Raw genomic sequence first — 26,493 nt, forward strand, 5'->3', positions numbered from 1 at the left:
ACCCCGTCACCCGCCCAACAGAATCCCAGATCACTTAGAGAGAGAGAGAGAGAGAGAGAGAGAGAGAGAGAGAGAGAGAGAGAGAGAGAGAGAGAGAGAGAGAGAGAGAGAGAGAGAGAGAACAAGAGGAAGAGAGAGAGAGAATATGAAAGAGGGAGAGAGAGAGCAAGAAAGAGGGCGAGTGAGAGAGAGACTAAGAGGGAGAGAGTAAAAAAGAGGGAGAGAGAGCAAGAAAGAGGGAGAGAGAGAGAAAAAGAGAGAGCAAGAAAGAGGGAGTCCAAAGAGATGAGAGCCAAGATAGCAATAAAAAGACGAAGGAGAGAGCAACAGATACAGTGAGAGTGAGAGAGATGGGCGAGAGGGAGCGGGCTTTTGGACTGACGGGAGGGGATGTGGAGAGACAGAGACCGATGACAAACCCGCTGGTCATTTAAGTGAGGTTTATCGGATGTGTCGGTCATAAGCGACCCTCGGGATTTTAGATAACTGAAGGAATCTTTGAGTTATCCATCATATAAACGACATAGGCATTATTGCGCATGTGGTTAAAAAACAACCACTACATTTCGATTTGATTGACAAAACAGAAGCAGACTTACCGGTACTTTATTGATTTGAAAGACATGGTTGCATAGAAAAAAACGTATTTTGTAAAATCCTATACAATTTCATATGGGCAGCTCCCATTGCAAACAGCACATATCTTTATTGTCCCGCTGACTCAAATAAATACATATTAAAATCACCCATTAAGGAATCACCAAAAGTTAACATTTCCACTTACATTTATTAAATAGTATTCATACGAATTCATAGACCTCATAGACCCCATTTTATTTTCAGAGTTTATAAAAAAGACGGTGGATCAGAAGTCGTCGAACAGGTCCTCCGTGGAGGGGCTCCCCGTGGGGCCCGGGGCCTTTTGCTGCCGCTGCTGCAGCGTCTTCTGGGGCCCAGCCGCACTCCCGCCAGCAGGAGGGTCCCGGCGACGTCTGTGGGCACACACACACACGCGAACGCACACATCAGATTGATATGAAAGACACAGGGACAGAGAGAGACAGAGACAGAGACAGAGACACAGAGAGACAGAGAGAGAGCGCGAGAGAGAGAGACAGAGAGAGCGAGAGAGAGAGAGAGAGAGACAGAGAGACAGAGAGAGACAGAGAGAGAGCGAGAGAGACAGAGACAGAATCTAATAGAGATGCATGACCTATGACAGCAATAAAGCGCGACAGGAGGGAGCTAGAGACAGAGGGACTGATGGGATTAAGGGGGCTATAGAGAGAGCGGGATAGATGGCCAAAGGGAGGATGCGAAGAAGGTCAGTACCCTAACGAGCTTCACTTTACTGCCCACGTTCCTGGAGCAGGAAGTCTATAATGTGGCCAAAGACTGGAAACACATGGGCCGTTTTTTATACCTGCGGAGTGTACATGTGTGTTCACCAGCGTACATGTGTGCCTTTATGTTTGTGTGTTCACAACTTGCCAACGGATCCCACAAAAACTCTGGCATCTACAGGTTAGGATCCGGCGATGGCGGCAGAGATTTTGTCGCATTTTTGGAAGCCATTTCTCCCCACAGTTTATATTACCAACATTTTACCTTCCCTCTTGTCAGACAGACCCCGCCAGTGTTTACGTTTGGATCATAACACTGATGCACTAAAGTTGGAGTGTGTGTGTGTGTGTGTGTGTGTGTGTGTGTGTGTGTGTGTGTGTGTGTGTGTGTGTGTGTGTGTGTGTGTGTGTGTGTGTGTGTGTGTGTGATACAAGACAGATGAAGGTGGATGAGAGGGTCAGGTTAGACCCCCAGGGTCTTATCCCTGCGGCAGGGCTGCAGCCTTCGAAATAAAAGCCCCCATATTTCTGTCTTGTAAAGAAAAACCTAACAAAACACAAACCCTCTGGGGTCCTTTCAGTAAATCACCTGACTAACAGTGTGTGTACCCCCAGGTTGGCGGAGAAAGTCTGCGTGTTTTGGTGATCACAAGACTCACAAACTGCCAACACAAAGTCCACATCGATGCGCTTTTATTTTTCACCATTGTCCCTGGTGGGGCATAAAGCAACACGAAACAGCCTTTTTTCACCAAATTATTTTCTTGGGCAACACTGAGTTTCGTGAGAGAAAGTGTGCGCAGACACACACTTTTATCCTCACAAACTGAGACTCCAGGTCCTTCGTATCCTTCCATCAGTTTTATGGAACCAATGGTATCGATGATGATGATGATGAGGACGAAGACGATGATGAAGGTGGCGACAGCGATTCAAGAAATATGAACGGTGATCGGTTCGTGGAAAAAAAAGCCAGAAAACTTTCTTCATTGAAGTTGGCAGTGACGATGACGATGATGACGACAAAGCTGATGATCACGAAGTTTGCGATGAAGAGCGCGCCCAGAGAGGGTTAAAGAACAGTGTGAGATCGAGCAAACCACCACGACCCTGAGCTCATTCAAAACAGTCCCCGACTGTACACACACCGTCCAGGGGGTCCCTTCCTGAAACCCGCTGGAGGTAACCCCAGATGTGTGTGTGTGGGGGGGGGGGGGGGTGATGTTGAAACCCACCACTTCACAAGACCACCAGAGGACCCCCAACACAGGGCGGTGAACCGGCAACCGCCAAAGGTAAGCGCTCGAAACCCACGGGGTTTGAAGTTAAACACAAGAGGGGCTTTTTCGAACACACACACACACACACACACACACACGCACGCACACGCACACGCACACACTCGCGCGTTAAAAGCCCCTGTTATACGGCCGGAAGTGCGCAGCTCTGTGCCAATTATGCGCTACCTTTGCCATTAGAGAGAATAAGAGCAGCATTTTTCCCGGGCTTGGCAGGGGTATCATTACATACGGTACCCCTTAATCTGAAAGGCCTCCCCCCCTCCCTCGCCCCACTGCGCCACTAACTCAATCATCCCAAAGCATTTCCCTTTCTCCCAAAAAAGCCACCCACATTCATAGCTCGTGCCATTCATAACCAAGGTATCCTTTACCGCGGTAACAAGCTCAAAATCAACGCACGTTTTCAGAATAGGGGGACGAGGGGGGAGACGGCATGCAGTGTACAAACTGCGACCTGGAATAACCCTCTTTTCGGGCGCTCAAGCCTGCTTCAAAAGCCATCTTAAAGCTGGCATTAGGCGCTCATGCAAATGACACTCAATGCGTTCCAGATCTTGGAGTGATTAGCGCGGCTCCTTGCTACAAGCTGATAGTTGGCGCAGCCCCTATGTCTGGGTGGAGAGAGAGAGAGTGGGAGAGAGGGAGAGAGTGAGTGAGAGAGAGAGTGAGAGAGAGAGAGTGAGAGAGGAGAGGAGTGCGGTTTGGGATCAGAGGGTGCATGGCTCCTTGTTGGCTCTTAAATTAAAGTGGATTAGAGGAACTTTTCATTCTAGGTTCACGTAAACACGCATTTCCCTGAACGAAACAAACGGGAACAAAACCAAAAACAACAAAACTTCTTCTTCTCTGGCTCCTGCGTCAAGTCAAGCAAAGCTAATGGATGCGTCGCCTCCTGTCGCCTCATTCTCCTCCTCCAATCTCCTTCTGCCACTTCCTCCTCCTCCTCCTCTTCTCCTGGTCTTCCCTCGCCCATAACACCTCAGACATGACGCTGCATCTCCTTCGCCCTCCGTCTTTTGCTCATCTCCTTCCTCCTCCTCCCTAGCCTCCTAACTGAGGACCTGTGTGGTGAATCACAGTACATAAGAAAGTTATGCATGACATCACTGTTTTTTTGCCGCCAAACTTACCGCCGTACTTGTAGCATTTGTCTTTCGGCCTGTGCCTAGCATTGACCTTCCTGCATCCGTAGCTCAGTGCTTTCAGCCACATCATGTGATGTTCCCGATGTGAAGATGATGAGTTGTACAGATCAACATCTACAGGAACCGTCTCAACTCATAAAAGATCATAAAAGATCATAAAAGACCCGGTAAAAAGACATAACACCGTAGAGGAAGCGAGTGGTTGTAGCTCATTCCACAACGGTTGTTCAATGTGGCTCAATGTGACGTAGTTACCCACGCCGTACCTATGGCATCCTTTTGGCAGCGGATACAGTCTAACGTGGCTCTTAGCCTTCTGCGATGGAGAGATTATCCCTCAGAGGCGAAGCCCTTAACCCATCGGTGAGGGCGGATCTTGGGTTTCAGCGATGGAGATCTGGGCTCTCGGAGAAGAGGGTCCTACGTCAGCAGCGGAGGAGATCTTAGGCTTCAGAGACGAGAAGAGCTGAGCCTCCACAGACTGAAGACCTTATCCCGCAGTCGTGAGGACCTAACAGGGGTGCATGGCTGCCATTATACCCTGAGACCCCCTCCTATTCTCCCGTTCTCCGAGAACCTTCCCCTCGGGTGGGAGTGGGGGAGGACGGGGGGTGAGGGGGGTGAGGGGGGTGAGGGCTGTGGGGCGAGACAAAGGCCTCTCTCATGACGAGGACTTCGGAGCCTCGGAGGGAGCCAGGTCCATGCTGAGCCACTGGGGCGATCAAACAGCTGGCGTTGGCTTTACTGCAAACCTCTCTCTCTCTCTCTCTCTCTCTCCCTGGTGGTTGGTTTTGTGTGTGTTGTGTTGTGAGTGTTCTCTGTTTCGCACACACACACACACACACACACACACACACACACACACACACACACACACACACACACACACACACACACACACACACACACACACACACACACACACACACACACACACACACACACACACCCCAGAGGTGCTAGTGTGCTAATAGCCCTGGCTAATCCCGCCATCAACACCCAGGGCCAGGAAGTAGGGGGTCCGGGGTGGCTGGGGGTTTCATCGGGGGGGGGGGGGGGGGGGTTCTTGGCCTGCATCTGCATGTGGCACCGTTCTCTGGGTCTGCAGGGGGCCGATGGCTTCTTGGGGAGTGGGGGGGGGGGGTGGTCGTAAAGTACATCAGTGCTTTCAGGAGTCGACTTGTACAAAAACAACATCAGAACTGTTGGATGGCTTTTTTGGAAGGTTTTTCTAAATGGTCGCATCCAAAAAGAAAAGGAAAAAACGGGTGTATTGAAGGCCCAGCACAAGGACCTTTTTATCGGGGAGATCTTTTGGAATATGAAACAACGGCAAGTCCACCAGACTCTGAGATACTGACACGATAGAGGCCATTGACGCATGGAGACGACGGATTGAGTGTGAGAGAGAAAGAACAAGAGAGAGAGAGGAATAAACAGAAATGCATCGTTGTTTCTATGAGATGAATGTTGGACTCCTTCGCCAAGACCTCCTGTTGAATCCCCCCCACCCTCCTCGCACTAGCTTAGAGCACAGCACACAATAATGAATTTTAGCAGGAAAACATGAGCCTCCACCGCAACAAGTACAGCTAAGACAACAATTGTAACACAGCAGTGAACCCGGTAATTTCAGTAAAAATATATAATTAACCCCCCGGACTGATGATGGCCTTATTAAAATAATAAATAAATGTATGATTGGTCCATTTAATCTCATCTTCTGTATGCGTCTTCACATAAAATATTGATGGATAGTTGAAAGGGTCTTTTACTGTCTGAATCTGTGGCAATCAACCCATTATCAGCAGACGTGACTGAGAGAGAGGGGGAGGCAGAGGGAGAGACAGAGAGAGAGGGGGAGGCAGAGGCAGAGGCAGAGGCAGAGACAGAGACAGAGACAGAGACAGAGACAGAGACAGAGACAGAGACAGAGACAGAGACACAGACACAGACACAGACACAGACACAGACAGAGACAGAGACAGAGACAGAGACAGAGACAGACAGACAGACAGACAGACAGACAGACAGACAGACAGACAGACAGACAGACAGACAGACAACAAGAGGGAGGAAACAGTGGAGTGCTGGAATGATGTGGTGATGATTCGCTTTCAACAGAGAAAAAATGAGTCTCCAAATACCTTCAACCGGTGGACTTCACCAGCCCAGCAGCGATAAATTATAAACCAGTGGTCCTTAACTACCAGTAAACTCTAGAGAGGTGAATATGATGTTCACTGGAATGCCTTCACTTTAACACGCCCTGAAGGTAGACAGCTGGTTTTAAAGGGCTTCGTGTTTCTATCTGCTTGGATGAGACAGGAGCGTAAACTTGGACAGGATTACAGGAATATATGACAAACGTTACCATCTCTGCTAAATACCTAAATACCAGACGTTCTTCCATCCATGCATCGGAGACCTTTGTCCTTAACACAGATCAGACGGTGTCATGTGTGTGTTCCTGAAAGTCCCTAAGCATACCCAGCACAAATCTCCCTTCATATTTGTATCCTCATGACACAAACAACTAGAATCGTATTGTTTGGACAACGCAAAGCACAAGGAGCAAGAATTGAACTCAAGTGCCAAGTCAGGTTTTGTATGCGAAAATTGAAACATAACCAGAAATTTAAACAAAAATTTGCGGGCCGGGCCGGGTGCGTTGGTCTTAATATCAAAGTGCGTTGGCAGCAGGTCCCGTGACGAGGTGTGCCTGGACCTGTTGTGTAATTCACACTACGTATATGAATTTCACAATATACGAATGTGTAATGTGTGGTGAAGCTATTTCATAATGATAGGAGACCAACTTTCACAATCATATTTCCGGTAGATTCCCATGCCTTTGACAAAAGTTTACACAAAGATGCACAAATCACTTTCCGTCACACCACCACGCAAAAGGTCCCCCTAATCCACACAAGTCTTACTCTTACAGCTAAAAGGCCATTTAAGTAGACAACCCCCTCATTAAGTAGACAACCCTTCTCTACATTTAATGAGTAAATTCCAGCACCGCAAGTTTGTTTGTTATTTAGGGACCGTGAGCATGTTGGCCGTGTCATTCTACATCACAAAGAGCCCGCCTGACAGGCAAGCTTCACGGCGTTTAACTTTCCCATTCAGAGGGGAAGGTGGTGGGGTAGGGGGCTGGGGGGGTGGTGGGGTAGGGGGCTGGGGGGGGGAGGGGTCAAGGTGGGGATGGGTGAGCACGGGGATGGGTCTGGGCGGTGGGAGAGGACGGCTGAGAGCGTGGGATGGAGGAGGTCGGTGGGGGAGGACGGGTTAGGTGGCTGGGGGGGAGGAGGGGTGAGGCAGGTGGGGGAGATGTGGGAGGATGGGTGAGGGTCGGTGAACCGGCGATGGCCAGGGAGGAAAAGGTGAGGGTGGGGGGAGGAAGGCAAGGCCCGTGGGGGGAGGATGGGGGAGAGGGAGATGGGTGAGGGTGATGTGGAAGGATTGGTCGAGGGTGGGGGGAGACGGGTGAGGGTGGGGGAGGATTGGTGAGGGTGGGGGGGGGGGGAGAAGAGCGAAGGGGAGATGGGTGAGGGTAGTGGGGGAGGATGGAGAGAGGACCCGGGGGTTTAGGGGGGGATGGTTCTTTTCTGCCGAGAAGTTGTAGCCGCTAAATGACACAAGGAAAACACACTGGTCGACGGACATGAGGGGATTCGGTCTGATGACAAACCAACATAGTATGACAGTGGGCCTGACTCTAGTGAACCCTGACTCTGCTGATGTGCTCCTTGGGGGATGAAGGGCCACGCCCACCCAGATGAACAGACACTGACTCATCGGCAAGTTTACGAGCTACTACGCCAATAAACCGATTTAAGAATGAAATAAACACAGTGACGCCCCTAAGGGGGGGGGGGGGGGGGGTCTTTGGTTAGTGTGGATAAAGTGTTCTCTGGAACGTTTGTTTCTCGCGAGAAACCAAAACAAACCGACAGGACTGACGGCGCACGTGTTTGTAATGTGTTGCCGTGTTGTTTTAAAAGCGTGCTTGTGGTGGTGGGGGTGTGATGTCATGGCGCTGTTTTCTGCCGCCGGTCTTACTTGTGTCTGGAGGTCGTCTCCGGGGGCGCCTGATTGGCCACGGGTTCAACCGGCGCGGCGAGGTGGCGAAAGCGCCGCTTGCGGCAGGGCGCCACGTCCGTGATGTCGTTGGCCTCGTCGGCCAATAGGGAATCGCTGTCGGCGTCTGAGATAAGTACAGGGAAGAAACAACGCAAGAATGCTTGGATAAATAAATAAGCTTTAAGCTCAGTGTATCGACACACTTGTTTTACTCAACAAAAACAATCACAAAGGAGGGAATGGCTTTTGTGTGTTGGCGTACTCGGATTACATTGACCTGAATACTAATTCACCCAATGACATCATTGAACAAAACCTTTCCATTTTGTCCCCTTATGATTTGGTAATGGGGTAGCCTTTTTTGAGCGACAGACGAAGTTAAAGTTGCGTAACGTTAAAGAACGGTTCAGGAGGAACTCGAGGGAGGTAATGGTATAGGAGGACGGTTCAGTACAGTCGGAGGTGAGAGGCAGGAATGCCACCAACATCTGGTCATAACTCGCTCTCTGTTACAGTTTGAAAAGGTCTCTCTCTCGCTCTCTGGAATGGCACTCTCGCTGTGTGTGTGTGTGTGTGTGTGTGTGTGTGTGTGTGTGTGTGTGTGTGTGTGTGTGACTCTCTCTCTCTTTTTCTGACCTTGTGAGATGGTGAAGAAACAGTGAGCAAGACTGTTGGGCGATCACAGAGAATAAGTAAGCGGCCAGGGTTATCAGTATGTAAATGCTTACTCAGAGTGTGACCTTAATCAGATCAGTCAGCCTTAGAAACGCGTAGACAACAGCTCTTAACGCCTGTGGACGCAAACTCATTTACAACAACAAACAAACAACGATACATGGCAAACTATCTGTCGAGAATTCTCACATAGGCCACAGGCTTTAAGAGAACATATACCAGCGCGCTCTCTCTCTCTCTCTCTCTCTCTCTCTCTCTCTCTCTCTCTCTCAGCAGGTAGAGATACATATGGGTTCATCTAGATGGAGCCCGGTGACGTACAACACTACACCACCATTTGAAAAACCATTGGCGTTGTGACTTCTAGATCCTAATGGAATGGATTCATCTGGTTTCACCAAATACGCAGACGATAAAGATGAAGGAAAAAGCAATTAAGAAACACAGCTCCACCCAACTTCCTCTCCACCGCACGCGCACACACACACACACACACACACACACACACACACACACACACACACACACACACACACACACACACACACACACACACACACACACACACACACACACACACACACACACACACACACGTGTCTGTCTATGACCCGCGACCAGCTCGTGGCAAATTTCATTCATTGTCGTGGCAACAAGAACAACAAAGGAAGGTTTTCCTCATCATCACAGTGCTGGAGAGGGAGAGCGAGAGTGAGAGGGGTGGGGAGAGAGAGGGCGAGCGAGCGAGAGCTTAGACATGTGTAGTAGTGCTGGAACCTTGGCCTTCCAGCTCCGAGCATAACTGGTCCGTGGAGGACTAAACACGGCAGGCTGGAAAAGAAGACATCATGCGAGATGACAAATAGAGTGAAAAAAAACACCTTCTATATTCCATTCTTCGGCTCCAAGCGGCATTCCCCTCCATAAGCACCTTGCAAGTATCAAGCTGCACCGCACTAAAGACCTGAATGGAAAACCCCCACGGGCCTTCAATCCAAAGTCCCTTTCTCCAGTCCCATATCCTTCTTCTCAATATCCTCATCCTCATCGTTCTATTCTTTGTATTATGAATACATACTGTAATAACCTAAATCACAATTGTTACGCATAAGGGGGGCGGATAGTAAAGAAGATAGGGTGTTCGACTCGCGGACGAAAAGGCACCGGGTTCGATCCCGTATGCCGACAGCACGCTTGCGGGCGTCGACACCCCCCTTATTCGTAGCGGCTCCTTACTGTCCCTTTCGGTCTTGTGAAATGGGAGACGCGACTATTGATGACTCAATGTTCTAACGCAACTTTTCCCGTGGGTCTAGATGATTTGAGCAATGAATGCGATTTGAGCAATGAAAAATAATTCTATTGACTAATAATATAGTTCTTAAAACAGGAAATGTGATTTTCCTTTTCATTGGGGTGTGCGTTTTGTGATGACATTGTGAGTAAAAACAAAAAACGATGGAAAAAGACGTTGGATGACACCCAAGACACAATCAAGAGGAAAAGGAACCTGATACTATGAGGATTTAGGTTCCTTGAGTCGGACCCAGGAGGAAGCTATACAGAAAATCACAGAGAGACACACCCTTTGAAACACATACGTAGCCTTACAAACCCCCTTCATATAGATAGTTACATTGAATCAAACTCATGTTGGGTTGTATTCATTAAAGTTATATATGTCCTGTGTAGCTCAATTGGGAGAGCAAGGCATTAATACTAGCCAGGGTTGAAGGTTGGTTTCCCAATGGGACCAACCATGCTATGAAACCTGTGCATTCACTTTATTGTCTGGTGCTTTGATTCAAAATGTCATGCAAATGGCATATGCTTTTGTATGTTTTGTTTCAAGAATTTTTTTAATTAACAAACTGATTGAGCTCAAACCATGTCATTGATTGATGAAACCTTCTCTTTGTTAATTGTCTATAAATATAGATTCAACCGTCTTTCAGATCATTTAACAGATTTTTGGGTTGATACATTATTTATAACCAACAACAAATGCTTCCCCACTACAAATCTCAACATGAGAAATATGGATCTTAAACAAACACTGGCAATTCAATCCATAGGCTATACCATACCCTTAGAACAACAGATCACATTTCACAGGTTTCTTCAAAAATTATACAAGAAAACTCAACCTCATATTTCACACAGAAACATCCACCTTCCATTGCAAAGCAAACACCCTGAAACAACAAGCATCGGAGCGTTTTCATCAAGACGTATCGCATTTCAAAGGAGGCAAGAAATGGCTCCAGGCAATATTTCATGCTGCCCTTCAGTTATGTGAATTTTGATCCCCTTTGCCATGACCGACGACAGAGCTGCTATGGACTACATGGGGACTCAGTGATGTCATCATGGAGGTAGGAGCAACTCATCACTTATGGACAGAATTTCTCCCGGACCGAAGGAAAGGGCCAAACACAACACAGCATGGTATCCCACGGCAACAACCCCACCCTCTCCATAATTTGCGACATACAGCATGCATATTGTTGATGTCTGTTTATAACACAGTGCGAGGGCGGCAGGACTTCCCCTTGTTGAGGTGGTCACTAAGTAACGGTGAAAGCTAACGTAAATAATGCTAACAGGCATTATGATGAACACCCACAAACACCCACAAACACTGTTGTTACTGCCATAACTATTAAATATCCACGTCCAGTGCAGTTCAAACACAGCGGACGCTTTGAGGCCAGAAAGTGGTAATTTGTCTTTTGTTTCCTGATTCTCTAGTCTTCTTTTAAGTCAGTGAACAAATAGAAAAATATAACATTTGTGAAAACATTCCCCAAGCGGTCGGAGCACTTAGAAAACCCTCAGTGATCATACGAGTTCCCCGGCTATGCTAAACCAGTCATTGCTGTATTTGCTGTATTATTTTTGTGTTGTTAGTCGAGGTGTGATGCTGCAAGTCCGATTCCTCAGCAACAGAATTGGTCGAAACAGAGAAGTGAAATAGTAATCTATATATATATATTAAGTCAGACTTGTGTGACTATAATGAGACTAACCTGTATAAATAAATACCTATTTTCCTTTAGTTTCTTTAGTATGGAAGGAAAGCAAAACCCACGCATCTGCATCAGTGTGGACTTGGCATCAGCCACTCAGTCCTTCCTCACCCTGGGAGGCCGAGGTGGCGGTGGCTGGGCCTGCAGCTTCCTCTCCTCTCCCTTCCTCTTCCTCCTCCTCCTCCGTACTGCCACCGTACTCATCCTCAAACTTCTCTTCCTGGTGTGATGCTTGGCCCGGGCTCTGGGCTGATTTGCTCGGCTTTTCGGAACTCCTACACACACAGAAACACACACAGACACAGACAGACCATGGTTTTGCGTGCACAAAAACAGACAACAGACTTATCTCTTTCTATCACTGAAATGGAAGACCAATTCATACCGACGGCATGGATTTATATAGTTATAAAGCGGGGCAAAAGCACCAGAGCTGCTGATGAGGGGTCACATGCACAGGATTCAATCCGGTGTCATGTACAGACTCAAGACCTCGAGACCAGGGACCTCGGTTGGCTCAGACTTTGTGAATGTTTGGAGTTCCTCCAAAAATCGATTCATGCTTTAATTATTGTCGTTGATTGAAGTATCTGCCAAACGCCTCGATGTACAGGTCCCATCGATAGAAGGATGCTTTCACAGGTTGTGAATGTAAACGTGAATTTGTGTGTGTGTGTGTGTGTGTGTGTGTGTGTGTGTGTGTGTGTGTGTGTGTGTGTGTGTGTGTGTGTACCTGGTGTTTGTCTGCTGCAGTGTGCGGAGCTTGGCCTTCTTGTCGTTGAGCACCTGGACGAAGCGGGAGAACAGCTCCGCCTCCAGCGCCTGCTTCCCATCGGCATACCGCCGCAGCCTGCAGGGGACGCACGCACATGCACACACACGCATGTACGTACACACACACACACACGTACGTACACATACACACAAACATAAACATTCACACACACACACACAGATAGACATACACACATACCCAGTCCCACATGCATGTACTTACACACACAGGCACACACACACATGTACGTATGTCCAAACACACAAACACACCATGCACATACACAAATGCAGGCAGAGACACAAATACACAAACACAATCAAACCCAGACACATGCACGCACACACACACACACCCACACACACAGCAGGCGTTAACAATCCCACTTTCTCCACCATAACACAGTATATTACGCAGCTCTGCGTCTCCCTGCTCCCTCACCACTCATCCACCTCATACAGGGTCAGAGGTCACAGGCTTTCCAGAAACCCTAGATCCCCCCCCGCCTTCCTCGCCACACACACACACACCTCCCCTGATGGAAATAGAGAATAACAGAACAGGCTGTGGGCTGTGTAATCAGTGATGGATCCCACCATCAGAAGGAGCCTTAGAAACACCATGAATCTATTAAGGTGCAGACACACACACACACACACACACACACACACACACACACACACACACACACACACACACACACACACACACACACACACACACACACACACACACACACACACACACACACATCAGTGTGACGTATGTATGATGGAGAGAGGAGAGCAGAGCCTCACTTCCAGCTCTCAGGATTGCGTAAGACTAAGTAAACCGCTAATGATTCATGGGGGAGAGAGGGGTTTGATGTGTGTGAGAGAGAGTTTAAGTGTCTGAGAGCCTGCGTGTGTGTGTGTGTGTGTGTGTGCTCGCACTGGTTTGTGTATGCTTGCATGTGTGTATATATGTATTTAAACATGTGTGTGTGTGTCTGTATGGCGAGTGAGTGTGTGTATGGACTATGAACAGAACTGTATGTTTTTGTATGCACAAACACGAGTGCCCTGTGTGTGTGTGTGTGTGTGTGTGTGTGTGTGTGTGTGTGTGTGTGTGTGTGTGTGTGTGTGTGTGTGTGTGTGTGTGTGTGTGTGTGTGTGTGTGTGTGTGTGTGTGTGTGTGCGTGTGTTTTTACTCTGCAGTCATGTGCTTCTGCTCCTCGCCGAGGCTGTGGTTCTCCTGCTGGAGGCGGTGGTTCTGTCGCTTCAGGCGGCCGGCCCTCCGGACCCCCAGCTCCAGCAGCTCTCTCACCGCCTCCACCGGCTCCGCCACGGACCCCAGCTCCACCGAACCCAGCCGGAACTGGAATCGTGCGGGACAACGAGGAGAACCGGGAACACAGAGACGGAACCCCCGGTCAAAACAGAGTCACGTCATGGGCATATTACATACATATTATTTATTCGCCCAAATGGAATGGTAAAGGGCCTGCATTTAAATAGCACTTTTATCGAAAGCGCTTTACAATATTGCCTGACATTCACACACCGACAGCGGAGTCCACCATGCAAGGCGACAGGCAGCTCGTCAGGAGCAGTCGGGGATATAGTGCCTCGCTCAGGGACACCTCGACACTCGCGCCGGGGATCGAACCAGCAACCTTGCGATTACCAGCCAAGCCGCTCTACCTCCTGAGCTACTGCCGCCGCACCGGGCCACGGCCTTGGCTTTTAGCACTTGAGGGAACTGAAAGCGAAGGCGCCGATAGCCCAGCTTGGAACGCCTCAAATTAGAAAAACGGTCAAACTTCCCTTTGAGTTACGCAGCCTTGAGGGTTCACCATTTATCACCGAATTATTATTTTGGTCGGAAATGTCCTTCTGTCTTGGACCCATTGTTCATCAAGATAGGGTTTGTTCCCCTTGGTTGAACTGTGTGATTCTGCGGTGGTCCGTGTTGTGTCTGTCCTCACCCTCCCCCCCGACGGCACTCGGTTTACAAGGAGATAAGAGGACCAGATCCTCGACACCCGGGGGGCTGTCAGGGTAAGAGACCTCCCACCGGGTGGGCGATATGCTGCGTTTGAGTATTCTCTGCGAACCGTCTCGGATCTGACGCCACGCCCACACTTCAAGCGTTTTATTATTTCGCTCGGTCGCTGGACGCCACCCAGAAAGCTGTTGTCGCGGTAGCATTGGCAGAGGACCAGGCGCTCCAAAATTAGTAGGCTATAGGCCATAGGCGGAGATACGGACGCAGTAAGGTACTGCAGTAATACGAGTGATTGAAATTGCCATTTAAACCACCAAAGTGGTCCAAGCACAATGAAAACAGTTCATACTTCAAGTCACCCTGGGCGCGGCCATCTTGAGTTCTGTCTCGGAATTTCGCTCGGTCACCACTGAGTTCAACCGAGATGGCGAGTCCGCCGTCCGAGGAAAAGGGGCGTGTTTGTGTGTGTCGCTAGGCAACATCCTCGGACCTCCGAGACGGATGGATAATAAAACGCAGCAATAGTTGGAGATCACGGAGACCTTACTCTATCGGATGGACAGGTACTAATGTAGTATTCACTGTCTGTATACACGTGGATATAAACGATCAAATATACGCTCAGTTTTGTCAAGAGAATAACTAAGAATTGAAAAAAAAAAAGATGAGCATGTTGGAACCTAACTGTTATCAATTATTTGGTTTGTCTCAATTCATTATTTTTGATATATCGTTTGTATAACACAAAAATAAACACTAGAATAGGCTTTAATATCAGCCTCCTCTTTCAAGCCTAAAAGTTCTAATCTACTCCAATTCCTCACTCAAAGATATCAAATAAAAGACTATCAGTGTGACACCGAAAATAAACCCTCTCTCTCTCTCTCTCTCTCTCTCTCTCTCTCTCTCTCTCTCTCTCTCTCTCTCTCTCTCTCTCTCTCTCTCTCTCTCTCTCTCTCTCTCTCTCTCTCTCTCTCTCTCTCTCTCTCTCTCTCTCTCTCTCTCTCTCTCTCTCTCTCTCTCTCTCTCTCTCTCTCTCTCTCTCTCTCTCTCTCTCTCTCTCTCTCTCTCAGGTGTCCACATTGTGCCAGCACTTACTTCATCTAAACTTTAAGTAAATAACCAACTCTAAAGTCTAAAACAGCAGACCATTCATCTTGCCCAGAGTGGAAAACACTGTTTGGACGTGCGGTCGAGCCATGCCAGCTTGCACGTCAACTCAGCACCGGACCTTCTTCATCGGGATGCTAGCCTGCTAATTGTTTGAACATATCTGCATTTAACACATTTTGTCTCGGGGGTGCGGGGAAAGTAGAGTTGGGCTGTCTCCATAGCTCCATCATGCAGGCAATTGAGTCTATATATTGCCCCACCGAGTGTGTTTACGTTGAGATTTCTGTATTCCTGGGCCATTTATTTAGACTGTTGCTCAGACACCTGCAGAGGTACCAGACGGTGCCGGCCAAAGGAAACGTTGATTTGGGAAGTGGTCCCCCTAAGTTAACGTCATCGTTGGAACGACACTCTTTTTTAGGGTTCAGATTCCTGTCATGACAACCTTGAGTTAGGGTCTGATGTGTTTTGGTCTACTTTTTGTGCGCAGGGGAAAATATGAATACCAATGTCACGTCAGTGAACCCTGAAAAACGTTTCAGGGTTGGCTTAGGGGGACCATGTTCTATGTCTACGTTTTCTATGTATCTATGACCTTTAAATCAAAATTCAAGTCAATAGTAATAATGATGTGTGTTAATAATGAAGGACATATCAATGTTGGAGGAAATATATAACAACGTACTCATAGTATCCATTGTAAGATACTTAATTTTTTTTACTGTAAATGGCTTTCTGTACTGCATCACATTTTGGTTTGAACCAGCCTCCCTTCACCCGGTCTCTCGCTCATACAGTATTCACTGTGAAAGTATACGGCACGATAAACCTCAAAATAGAAACGGACTAAATACCGGAATTTTAAAGCCATCCAATAATACTGTGTTGTACTTTGGGACAGAAGGCCTTGTGTACAACCGCCTCCTCTTCTCTGCTATCTGTACAAGATGTTCAGTCATCATTCATTTTTTTGGCCACCATAAACGGAGTTGCCTGAATAAATGCATGTGGAAAAAGCCCAAACCGTGGAATCACCATAATAACTTAATATAACTCACAATGAACAACGGCATAGAGTATCCCTGACTATAAAAGTTAATAATAAAATTCAAAAGACTAAATATGCAAGTTGAAAATAGGCCTATAATAATGGGGGATTTTAAACGATAGACATACATCACAATATGCATACATATATATATATCAAGGATAAGGCTATATAAGTATGGTATCAGTAGATACCAGGTATCACTAGAAAGAGTTTCCCTGTTTCAAACCTAATCGTTTGTTCATTTCAAGGGCTATCTGCTCGTCAAAATTAATTTAGACTATAAGCTGGCGTGTCAGTTTATCAAGATAAGTTGATATCGTCATTTCATGACACAATCAAAAGATGATTAAATGTACTAATCAATTATTGCGCAGCCCCAATATAAAACTTCAAGTGAACAAATGACAAATGTATCCTTAAAAGACATGATATCATTACATACGTTACATATCATTCTTAAATGAGTCATTACATCGGTTATAGCAGCATTTTTGCACAGCCACGACACGGACAAACCACAAACTACGTCAATGTTAAAAACGGTTGGACTATTATTTATGAAGCACGCCGGGTATGCTAACACGCTGCGGTATGCTAACAACCGCTGCTCACACCTGGGCACATGTGTCGCTGCTGCTTTGCTTTTCATTTGCAGGACATGCAGGACTGCTATTAGAACCAAGAGTGGCCAGGCATCGGACCGGGGGCCTTTCATTAACGCTCATAACTTTATGACACAGAGAGAAGAGGGGGGGGGGGAAACACACACACACACACACACACACACACACACACACACACACACACACACACACACACACACACACACACACACACACACACACACACAGCCAGAAAACATTAACACACCCACACGCAAGTGTGAGTCTCCAAATGGAGGGAGGCCACAACGCATGTTTTATTTTAATAAAACAGACTATCTATTCATTTCCCTTTTCGGTTGCAACAGATGGAAGCTGGAGTTCGATTGTGTTCCATTGCTCCCACGGCAACCGGCCTTTCGTAAGAATGAGCATGAGTGTGCAGAAGTTCCATCGATAATACACTGCTTAGTCTTCCACATGGTGTGCTCGCATTCTTACACTTCCCTAGTGACAGTCGGACAGAGAGACGGACAGAGAGACGGACAGAGAGACGGCTAGATAGAGCGCTAAAAAAAGCAATTGATAGATTTTATTTATTTATATAGCAGGGTTAGACAGATGATAGAATGATATATGGATACATAGATATATATATACATGGATAGATGGATACCTAGAAAGACAAACAGGCTGAGAAGAAAGAGAATGATACAGAGTTTGAGAAAGGGAGAGAAAGAGAGAGAATAAAAGAATGAGCGTAAAAGGAAAGTAACATTGAGTGAATAATGTTCGGCAACTTAAAACAAGTACTGACATCCAAGCCAAGCTTAGCACTCATCTAAGTGGCAAGACTTTGTCTAAACTCAATTTAGAAGTACCTTATAATAATAATCATGATCATATCGATCCAAATAACTATGGCGAGAATGAACCAGGTCGACCAGGGGGCCAAAAAGGCTTTCTGGGATCCATAAAGTAAGGTCAAAACATGAGCTTTTCATTTTCCCATTTTTACCAGTCCTTAATGATAGCCTGGAGATAGCATAAACACAGCCATTAAAGGTCAACTATCAGCCTAACAATAAACACTCCAGAAGTATGCAGTAAACACAACAGAAAACAGCAAAGTATTGCAATAATGTCCGGAATACCTCTTTACCCTTTTATGTTCTGCTTTTATTTGTATTTACTGTTTTTTTTTAATTCTTCATGGCAGTTGGTGTGAAAGAGACTCCTCACCAGAAGCATTGAAACACTTAAGGGTTTATCTGCCAATTCAAAGTGTTCCTGGATACCGAACTGGGTATCCAGGGAAATATGTGCGTATTTTGGGAAATATCATTGGCCCGTAGGAACTATGGTAGGCACACCACCAAAAACGTCTGAACACGATGTTCTGCTGCTATGGTCCATCAAGACTCATCAAGGTTCCATCAAGGGTCTAATTGAAGCCAAGTCATCCCAAAGACTGATTGATACTTCTGTGTCCTATATCACTCAGCGGACCACTGTGGGTCTCTATGTCACCGTCCCAAGGTTTGAAGGCTGTGGGGACCGTGATCTCCCCTGCTGCGTTTTCCAGTTCATTTTTGCCAACAGTCGAGACAACATTGAGCAGCTCTGCGATAGACTTCTTTTAACTTCTTTTAAACACATCTTTTAACATCCCTTGAATTGCTTAGGTGGACGTTCAACGCATAAGTACAACTTAAGCCTTAGCCTGTATAACTAGTATCAATAAGCTAGCTTATTGATACTAGCTTAAAGCGGCAGTCGCACACAGGTCGCATCGTACAGAGGTCGAGGGAGCGTTCCTTACCGAGATGTCCTTCTGCACCTTCTCGTAGGCCAGGGTGGTGGTGGTGGTGCAGCTGGTGGAGGTGGTGGTGGCCGTCGGATGGGGTGTCAGGGTGAAGTTGTACGTGACGGAGGTCTCTGTGCCGGTCAGAGCCTGACGGAGGTCCTGGACGTACCTCTCCTTCTGCATCTCCAGCTCCTCCGCCTCGCTGCACAACACATCCTCCGTCACTAGACCACGGAGAGGAGAGCTGCCTGGGTTATTATTGATTCAAGGAAATCGACATGGGAAGATGGACTCCAACAACAACTCTGCGGATATCTGGTCTCCAAGCAGCCAGAGAACCTTTGGTTAAGCAAATGGCCTGCCATTTTATTGGTTGTTTCTAATGATTTAACATTTTAAAGGATAGGTCAAACTTAAAACACGGCAGTGGAAATAGTCCCAGAATGCAAGGGATTAATACACAAGTGTGATGCTAAGGATTGATTTATTTTTCGGTTGTGTTTAGCTAGGCTCTCGCCTAAGGCTGCAGTGAATAAGAACCAAAGCTTTTTTCAGCAGAATAAACAACTTCAAAAATGTCATATGTCAGATAATAGTCTAGTAACACTTCGTGCGACCCAAACAGATTGTTTTTCCATGGAAAAAAAGTTTGTTTGTGGGTTTGCTTACCCTTAAACAAGTTGAGTAGATAAAAAGAAGGTCATAAAACAAGGCCACTAAACAGGAACATGGCAACTTCTCCAGACACATTGAGTTATGAGTTCAGACGGACAGAGGTGTCAGGGCGGTCGTCCTCTCTGTCCCCCTGTCAGGTTTGAGGGGTGGGCAGCCTTATTCCACTGGAAGGTCAGGGGTCAGAGCGGGAGGTCAGCAGGCTGCATAACAGGTATACGACCAGACGCAGGTGTGTGTGTGTGTGTGTGTGTGTGTGTGTGTGTGTGTGTGTGTGTGTGTGTGTGTGTGTGTGTGTGTGTGTGTGTGTGAATCAACAACAACTAATTAAAGTAATGCCCAAACTGCCTCATGGAGCCATTTATCTTGAAGGAGCTTGTCTTTGCAGAAGGGAAATTAAACCCTGTGTTATTCCCTTATTTCCTGTGTGTGTGTGTGTGTGTGTGTGTGTGTGTGTGTGTGTGTGTGTGTGTGTGTGTGTGTGTGTGTGTGTGTGTGTGTGTGTGTGTGTGTGTGTGTGTGTGTGTGTGTGTGTGTGTGTGGTCAGATTTACCCTCTCCTTTCCAGGCAAGCTGTCCGTCAGTCAGCAGGATGTTGAAGCCGCAGCCAAAGTCCCACCCCTTCCAATCCACACGCAGGAAGTACTTTGTCTGAGTACCGTCTTCTGACGGAATGTCTACCTCTTGCACAGCGACATCCATCTCTGCAGACACACCTACACCTGTTATGGTCAATTACAACGACACAATTATCTCGACGATATAGCACGATAACAACAACAACTTAAAAAGTCAAAAAGCAAGGGCATGTCAAAGAGGGTGGATTCTTGTACACCAAAGTTCATGTCAGGATTAAATTATTATTCATGCCAGAGTAAAAGCTTATAAACTTGACAACTTTAGGGGTGTGGTTTGATCCTAACCTAACCCTACCCCCCCCCCCCCAAATAAAAAGGCTGAAAGGTTCTAACCCCAATATCTGAAATGCACCTGTGTGCATCCTTGTCTGAGAAGCCTGTCCCCTCCCTGCTCCTCAATGATAAAAAAATATATAAAAAAACAATGACAAGGTCGCATTGGATAAAAACCTCTGCTGAACGACTAATCAGGAAATAAAAAAGGAAGGTTTTAGAAGTGCTTAAATGTGTTTTGTTTCTTTCGTCTCGGAGTCACCCAGTGAAATCATCTTCTATTTAAAGCGTGTGGTAGGTGTACATCCGTCATCGCAGGCCTGGTACAAAACCCTCTGCAGCTCTGACATCCTTTCCTTGGAACATCCGTGCAGCGTGTCGGGATGCACGTCACAAGACAGACTTAGAAAAGCAGTCGGTCTGTTTTTAACCATACTGTTAATTCACTTCAATTCAACCGTCTACACCAGCCCAAGATGACAGTTTAGCTCATCTCTCCAATGGACCCTCAACAGTAACTCTATCACAACGCTGTGGTGGTGGGGGGGGGGGGGGGGGGGGGTGAAATGTCCATAAAGAAAGGCATGTCAGTGGACAGCTGTTACTGTAACAACGCATTAGAGACGGGACACTAAACATACAGTATGCTGCAGTTCAAACCCATGTGCCGAAAAAATGTTAAAGGCTAGTCAAAAAATAAATAAAAGGCAACGAGTTAACCATAATGCTGTAACCATATGCAGAGATGACAGTTCGACTCACCGCTACTATCTCAAATAGGGATTGTCTGATTGTTGAAGCAAAACTAAATCTCGAAGACCCATTTCTTCCTCTCTTGTAATAACACGCAACACCACCAGGTAGAAAAACATGTAACGACACACGCCTGGCTAAAAAGCATATCATCAGGACGACCAGAAGGCAATACAGTAGAGAACTATACTTAGCTGTAAGTACAGGCTGGGACGGCATGGAGCAGAGAAACCCAATGCTCGTCAAGCATTTACCTGTGTTTTCATAATGACCGGCCATTCATTGCTACTACTGCCACCACACGGACAGGTCTGCGGTTCTCAGACGGCCGCTTTCTGTTTAACAACATCCTATTTGTGTAACACCTGCTTTAAAAAGTTGCTCATAGAGGCCACACAGTCTGAACCATTATCACTTGAAATGAAAAAACGGTGATTCTGTCCCTAGTACGTTTTCTTTACCATTGACCAGTTTGCAACAAAATAGTTCTTTATTCTAGTTAAAGTGGGAATTGTTAACCTATATATAAACACTTTATTATATTACTTAATTTTTATTAGCTTAATAAAATATTATTTTCATTTTCATTAAACTGACAGGAGACTCCTAGTGAAGCCAAGAGACTCCTATTGACAGTCTCCTAGTGACAGTCAAGAGACTCCTATTGACCGGCAACAAGTCCTGTGGTACTTTCTTGGATTGATGATCGAAGCTATGACTTGTATCACAGTTCAAAGTCATTCGGATGGTCCCATCCCAAAGCCTTTACACGGATCCGTAGCGGACTCGAGTCGGTAAGGGACCGATGGGATTTCTGCGGGACAAATGAACGCGTTTTGGGGGCTCCAGCTCATTGGTCAGGGTGGGTTGCTGCCTGGTCGACTTGTTTGTAAACAGACTGCCTCGCGTGCCTGCTGCTACCCGGCATTCCGCAAAAACAATAAACAACAAGTCGTTCTGAGCCTTACCAAACAGTGGATCATGGATTTCGTAGCTTCTAAGCACGTTTGATATGCCCGCTTAAATCCGGAGTCACGTATTTGTAAATAATATATATCTGTAGGGTTGACGGAGGCTGCGGCTTCGTCGCTTCACTGTATGACGCTTAAAACGTCACTGCTACGCGACTCTGATGAAGTTCTTTTTAACTGGGACTAAACTAAACTGGTGGTAATCCTAATTTCTATTAAATATAGTCTTTATTAAGGTTGAAATAATATTAGATTGAATATAATTCCATCAAAGGGGATATAAGTGATAAAAGGTCTGTTTGTGTTATAATGTTGTCATATTTAACCCATATTTTGTTTAAACAATAAAAAGGTTATTGTTTTGGTTTAAACAATAACCTAATATTTAAGCAGTATAAGATGTTTGTAAAGTTTTACCATGAACATCCTTTAGTTACCAAACTAAATAATGTTAGTTGTTGTATAGTTGTATATGTATAGTTGTTGTTGTTGATAATAACTTCCGAAATTAAAGTCATAATCATAATCATAATCTAAAAGCCATCCGTGGGTCTTTAAATTTGAAAACCTGATCGTGACAATGTGAAAGACCGGTGCAATATTGAATGAAGGACAAAACTCCCATGAACTTGACAATACTTTGACACTAGACACAGGTCGGACCAGCATCCTCCCAGAGGAGGAAAGGAACAGGAAGTGAGGTAAGAACCAAGATGGGGGCCACATGTCTGGTGCCGGACAGGAAATATGGGAATTTCACAGGGTTCAATTTCCCTTTCTGCAAACACAATCTCCTTCCAAGATAAATGACTCGAAGAGGCAGTTTGGGGATTACTTTAATTTGTTGATGTCAATTTACACACACACACACACACACACACACACACACACACACACACACACACACACACACACACACACACACACACACACACACACACACACACACACACACACACAAACACACATAGACAGACACACACACACACATACTTAAAGATACAAACACACACACACACAGTATAATCAGAACAGAACATCAAGCTTACAGCTCACTCAGAATCTAGACATGTTGGATGAGGTCACTTCCCCACCTGGTCCATTGCCCCCTAACCAAACCCAATCAAAGGTGTGATAGCACATGGAAGTCCGCCCCTACTTTGATCCTTCATTTAATCAACTTCGTATGCCTTGATGGAAAGGAGAGTGGATTGAAGGGGGTGAATGACGTTCAGCATAGGACCACAGGTCGGATTCGTACCGAGCTCGCCAAGGGCGTAATGTTTGGTTAGCGCAGCTTGGCCAAATCACCATTATCCAATTGAAAGGCCTCCGGTTGTTCAATGTATTCATTCTATGTTTGACATATATTCATGTATTGCACTCAGTGATGTGCTTCCCTAACCACACAGGAATGCCACAGTGATATTAAGTATTCCTTCATTTAGCAGATGAGCATGTAATGGAACAGATAGGGGTTAGTTATCGTGCTCATGGATGCCTTCGTATATGATGGTCTATTAACAATTGCGCGTCCTCCATATATTTCGACGCACCCAGGGTGTTGAAATGCAGAGGAAATAGGAGTCATTGTTCATAATAACACACTTAACGTTTTACCATGCATCTTACAAAGCAAGAGAGGAAGTGGTACAGCACGACCATATAGGCATACTGCATAAACACACTGACCTTTAGAATCATATGGGGTCCACTGATTGCATAGCCAAGGTCACACTTGAATGAATAAATGTGAAGCATACAGCTATAATACAATTTATCATCGTGTCGTTTCGTCTCACTATTTGACCTTTAGTGTGAGCACTTTGTATAGCTCTCCTTCGACCATATGGAGATATTGTTTATGAAGACTGCAATCTAGGAACATAATGGAGAATGCCTATTAGGTGCCATCTGCATTCTCTATTACAGTAGATGTTAGACAAAACTGGTTGTGTCATATCATGAGGTCGAAAATGTTTGTTGTCCGTTATGTTTGGTCCTGTCTTTCCAAAATAGGGAAGCATGGCATTTTTTCAATTCGCCAGGTTCACATTCCCACTGGGGTTACTCCTGCTAAGAACGAGTGAAGAAACGATACTGGGAACCCAAGCATCCACATACTGGCCTATATCTGTTTTAAGTTTTGTTTCTCAAGCAGATTTCCATGTCATCTCTGAACAAAACATCATTGAAGAATCGTCATTTAAAGAAGAGACTAAATGGTTGATTGAGAAGCCTCTACGGTCCCGGGTCAAAGAGCCGTGCCCACCAGTCTCCCAGACTTCCATGTAAACACATTGAGAAGTCGTGTGGTCGTTATTAACAAACACAGCTGTCATGGCCTCAAGTTGTTTACTGTTTATCTTGAGCCGGGGGAATCTGTCCGTTTAATGAGATATTTTGTTGTGTCTGTCTTGTAACAGGCCTGTTTATCTTTCTTTCTTATACTTTGCCTTGTTCTCCGTGTGATTTTTCCAGTGTTTTGTGGTTCAAGATGCTTTATGCTCTGTGTTTGATTAACAGCGATGTTCATTGTTTCCTTCCAGGTTTTTTTGGCGAAAGGTAACCAGCTGGCGCCTGAAAGTATTTATCATTGTCATGAAGCTGTCATCTCTACGAGAAAGGGAAACTGTACGCCAGGCAAGAGTAGTTTCAAATAAAAATAGAAACTTTATCCTCGGTCACGTTTGTAGCTTTGAGCGGTTTCCCATGCAGTCCTTCAAAACATTCTTCAGTCCTGAGGTCATAGGTCAAAGGTCATTCATCAGATGATATTCTGTGCCAACAATGGAGACCATATTTCCAGCATTTGCATCAATTGTAGGAAAGGATTTGATTCTTAAAGAAAAAATCATGTTGTGCCAATATCAAATAGCCTAGTGAATGCCATTAAACGCTGAGGTCGATCTAAGTCTAGCGTTACCATGATACCGTGTTTTTTTTAAGGTGTGGGATTGAACCGATCACACATCTGTTAACAACAGTTTGCCTCTATAGCAGGGTCTCCCAAGCTGTGGATCCAGACACCAGTTCGGGTCCCTCCACGTGCACATTGGGTCAGATTGCTGACTTATCAGCTATTTGATCATACATTATTGTTGAAAAATAGGGTTAGGGTTCATAAAGGTAACTGTATATTACAATGTTATGTTATGTTAATAAACAGACTAACTAATGATTCATAGCCAACAGCAATTACTAATCGTCTAGTGTGGTGCAATGTGCATACGGCCATTCAGGGGTGGATAATATGTGCTCGACTTGGTTTCAAACGATGAGTGTGGATGGAGATGCTCTGCAATGTAAGAAGTTAGGGTCGCATGAAAAGCTCACACCTAAAAATGTGGGTAATGGCCCGTAAAAGGTTTGAAACCATTGGGTTAGCCTCAATAAGAACTCTGCTAACGTAGCCTTGTGAGCTCCTACAGAGTATTGACCCACATGCAGGCTCCTGGAGAGCTGGGATTTAGGTGTCTGATTAACTTACCTCCCTCGTCGATTTCACAGAAACTCTTCACTTTCATCTCTTGCTCCTCTCTCTGCTCTGTTAGTCTCTAGGATCCTTCCTTCCTTCCGCCCCTTTTTTCGGAGAGCCCATGTTCCACTCAAGAGACCCCAAACTGCTTCTAATGGCCTCCAGTAGACATATGTGCATGCATGTGTATGTGACGCACAAGGTTTTAGATGGGGCTGCTTTTAATGACTTCCAGTTGCGATGTTTAGGTATAAAGCGCTTCCTGGGAGTTTTGAAGTGTTTGCCTGGGGTCAGATCTCTCGCTGTAGACATCAGTGCCTTGAACAGTGTTGTTATCCATTTGTTTGCGTGAAATACATCCTATTCAGTTAGTCACTAAGTCTATTTGTTAGTTTTCAGCATAACTAATTCAAAATCGAAATATACAAATGATGATGTGATTTTTGAATTATCTCCATGTTTAGGCACAAACTCTTAGCCCTGTTGACATTTACATTTTAAGTCCTGTCCTTCAGTCATAGACCTACTTCAAGGCTTTAAGCTAATATAAAGGCTGTGCTTTCTGTAAGCGTGCATGTCCGCAAGTTGAGGACCATGCTGCCATTATCATTTCAAATCAGATGAATGAGTGATATGTATGAGGCTTCTGTGGACATGTATAAGAATAAGAGATTAGTAGGTTTGATCCACAGCTCTAGTCCTGGGAGACATAGAACGAGGAACATTGCAAAATCTTTTTATCGTAGATGTTAATCTAGTCATTGCTACTACTAAACTGTGGGATTTCTAGTAG

At 45.8% G+C, this 26,493-nt stretch overlaps 2 protein-coding genes across 4 annotated transcripts in view; one reads left to right on the forward strand and one right to left on the reverse strand.

The window, feature by feature from the left end:
- LOC132455688 (multiple C2 and transmembrane domain-containing protein 1-like) overlaps positions 1 to 26,493 on the forward strand; it is a 160,818-nt gene that overhangs the window by 133,000 nt on the left and 1,325 nt on the right. The gene's annotated exons all lie outside the window — the stretch shown is intronic.
- On the reverse strand, positions 573 to 25,847 carry LOC132455704 (DNA repair protein XRCC4-like). Of its 3 annotated transcripts, none has more exons than XM_060049638.1 (8): positions 25,713 to 25,845; positions 20,142 to 20,309; positions 18,932 to 19,140; positions 13,547 to 13,713; positions 12,316 to 12,432; positions 11,694 to 11,857; positions 7,858 to 8,002; positions 573 to 992 (listed from the first exon to the last, which is right to left on the reverse strand). In XM_060049638.1, exons 1-8 carry the CDS (start codon positions 25,747 to 25,749, stop codon positions 866 to 868), a joined length of 1,134 nt encoding a protein of 377 aa, XP_059905621.1. In that variant the 5' UTR covers positions 25,750 to 25,845; the 3' UTR covers positions 573 to 865. The 3 variants fall into 3 exon arrangements, with proteins under 3 accessions (XP_059905621.1, XP_059905623.1, XP_059905622.1); XM_060049640.1 differs by lacking the exon at positions 25,713 to 25,845 and adding an exon at positions 22,220 to 22,358; XM_060049639.1 differs by lacking the exon at positions 573 to 992 and adding an exon at positions 2,735 to 3,705 and having other exon boundaries at positions 25,713 to 25,847.

This window comes from Gadus macrocephalus, chromosome 4 (genome assembly GCF_031168955.1).
Source record: "Gadus macrocephalus chromosome 4, ASM3116895v1".
Taxonomy (NCBI): Eukaryota; Metazoa; Chordata; class Actinopteri; order Gadiformes; family Gadidae; genus Gadus; species Gadus macrocephalus.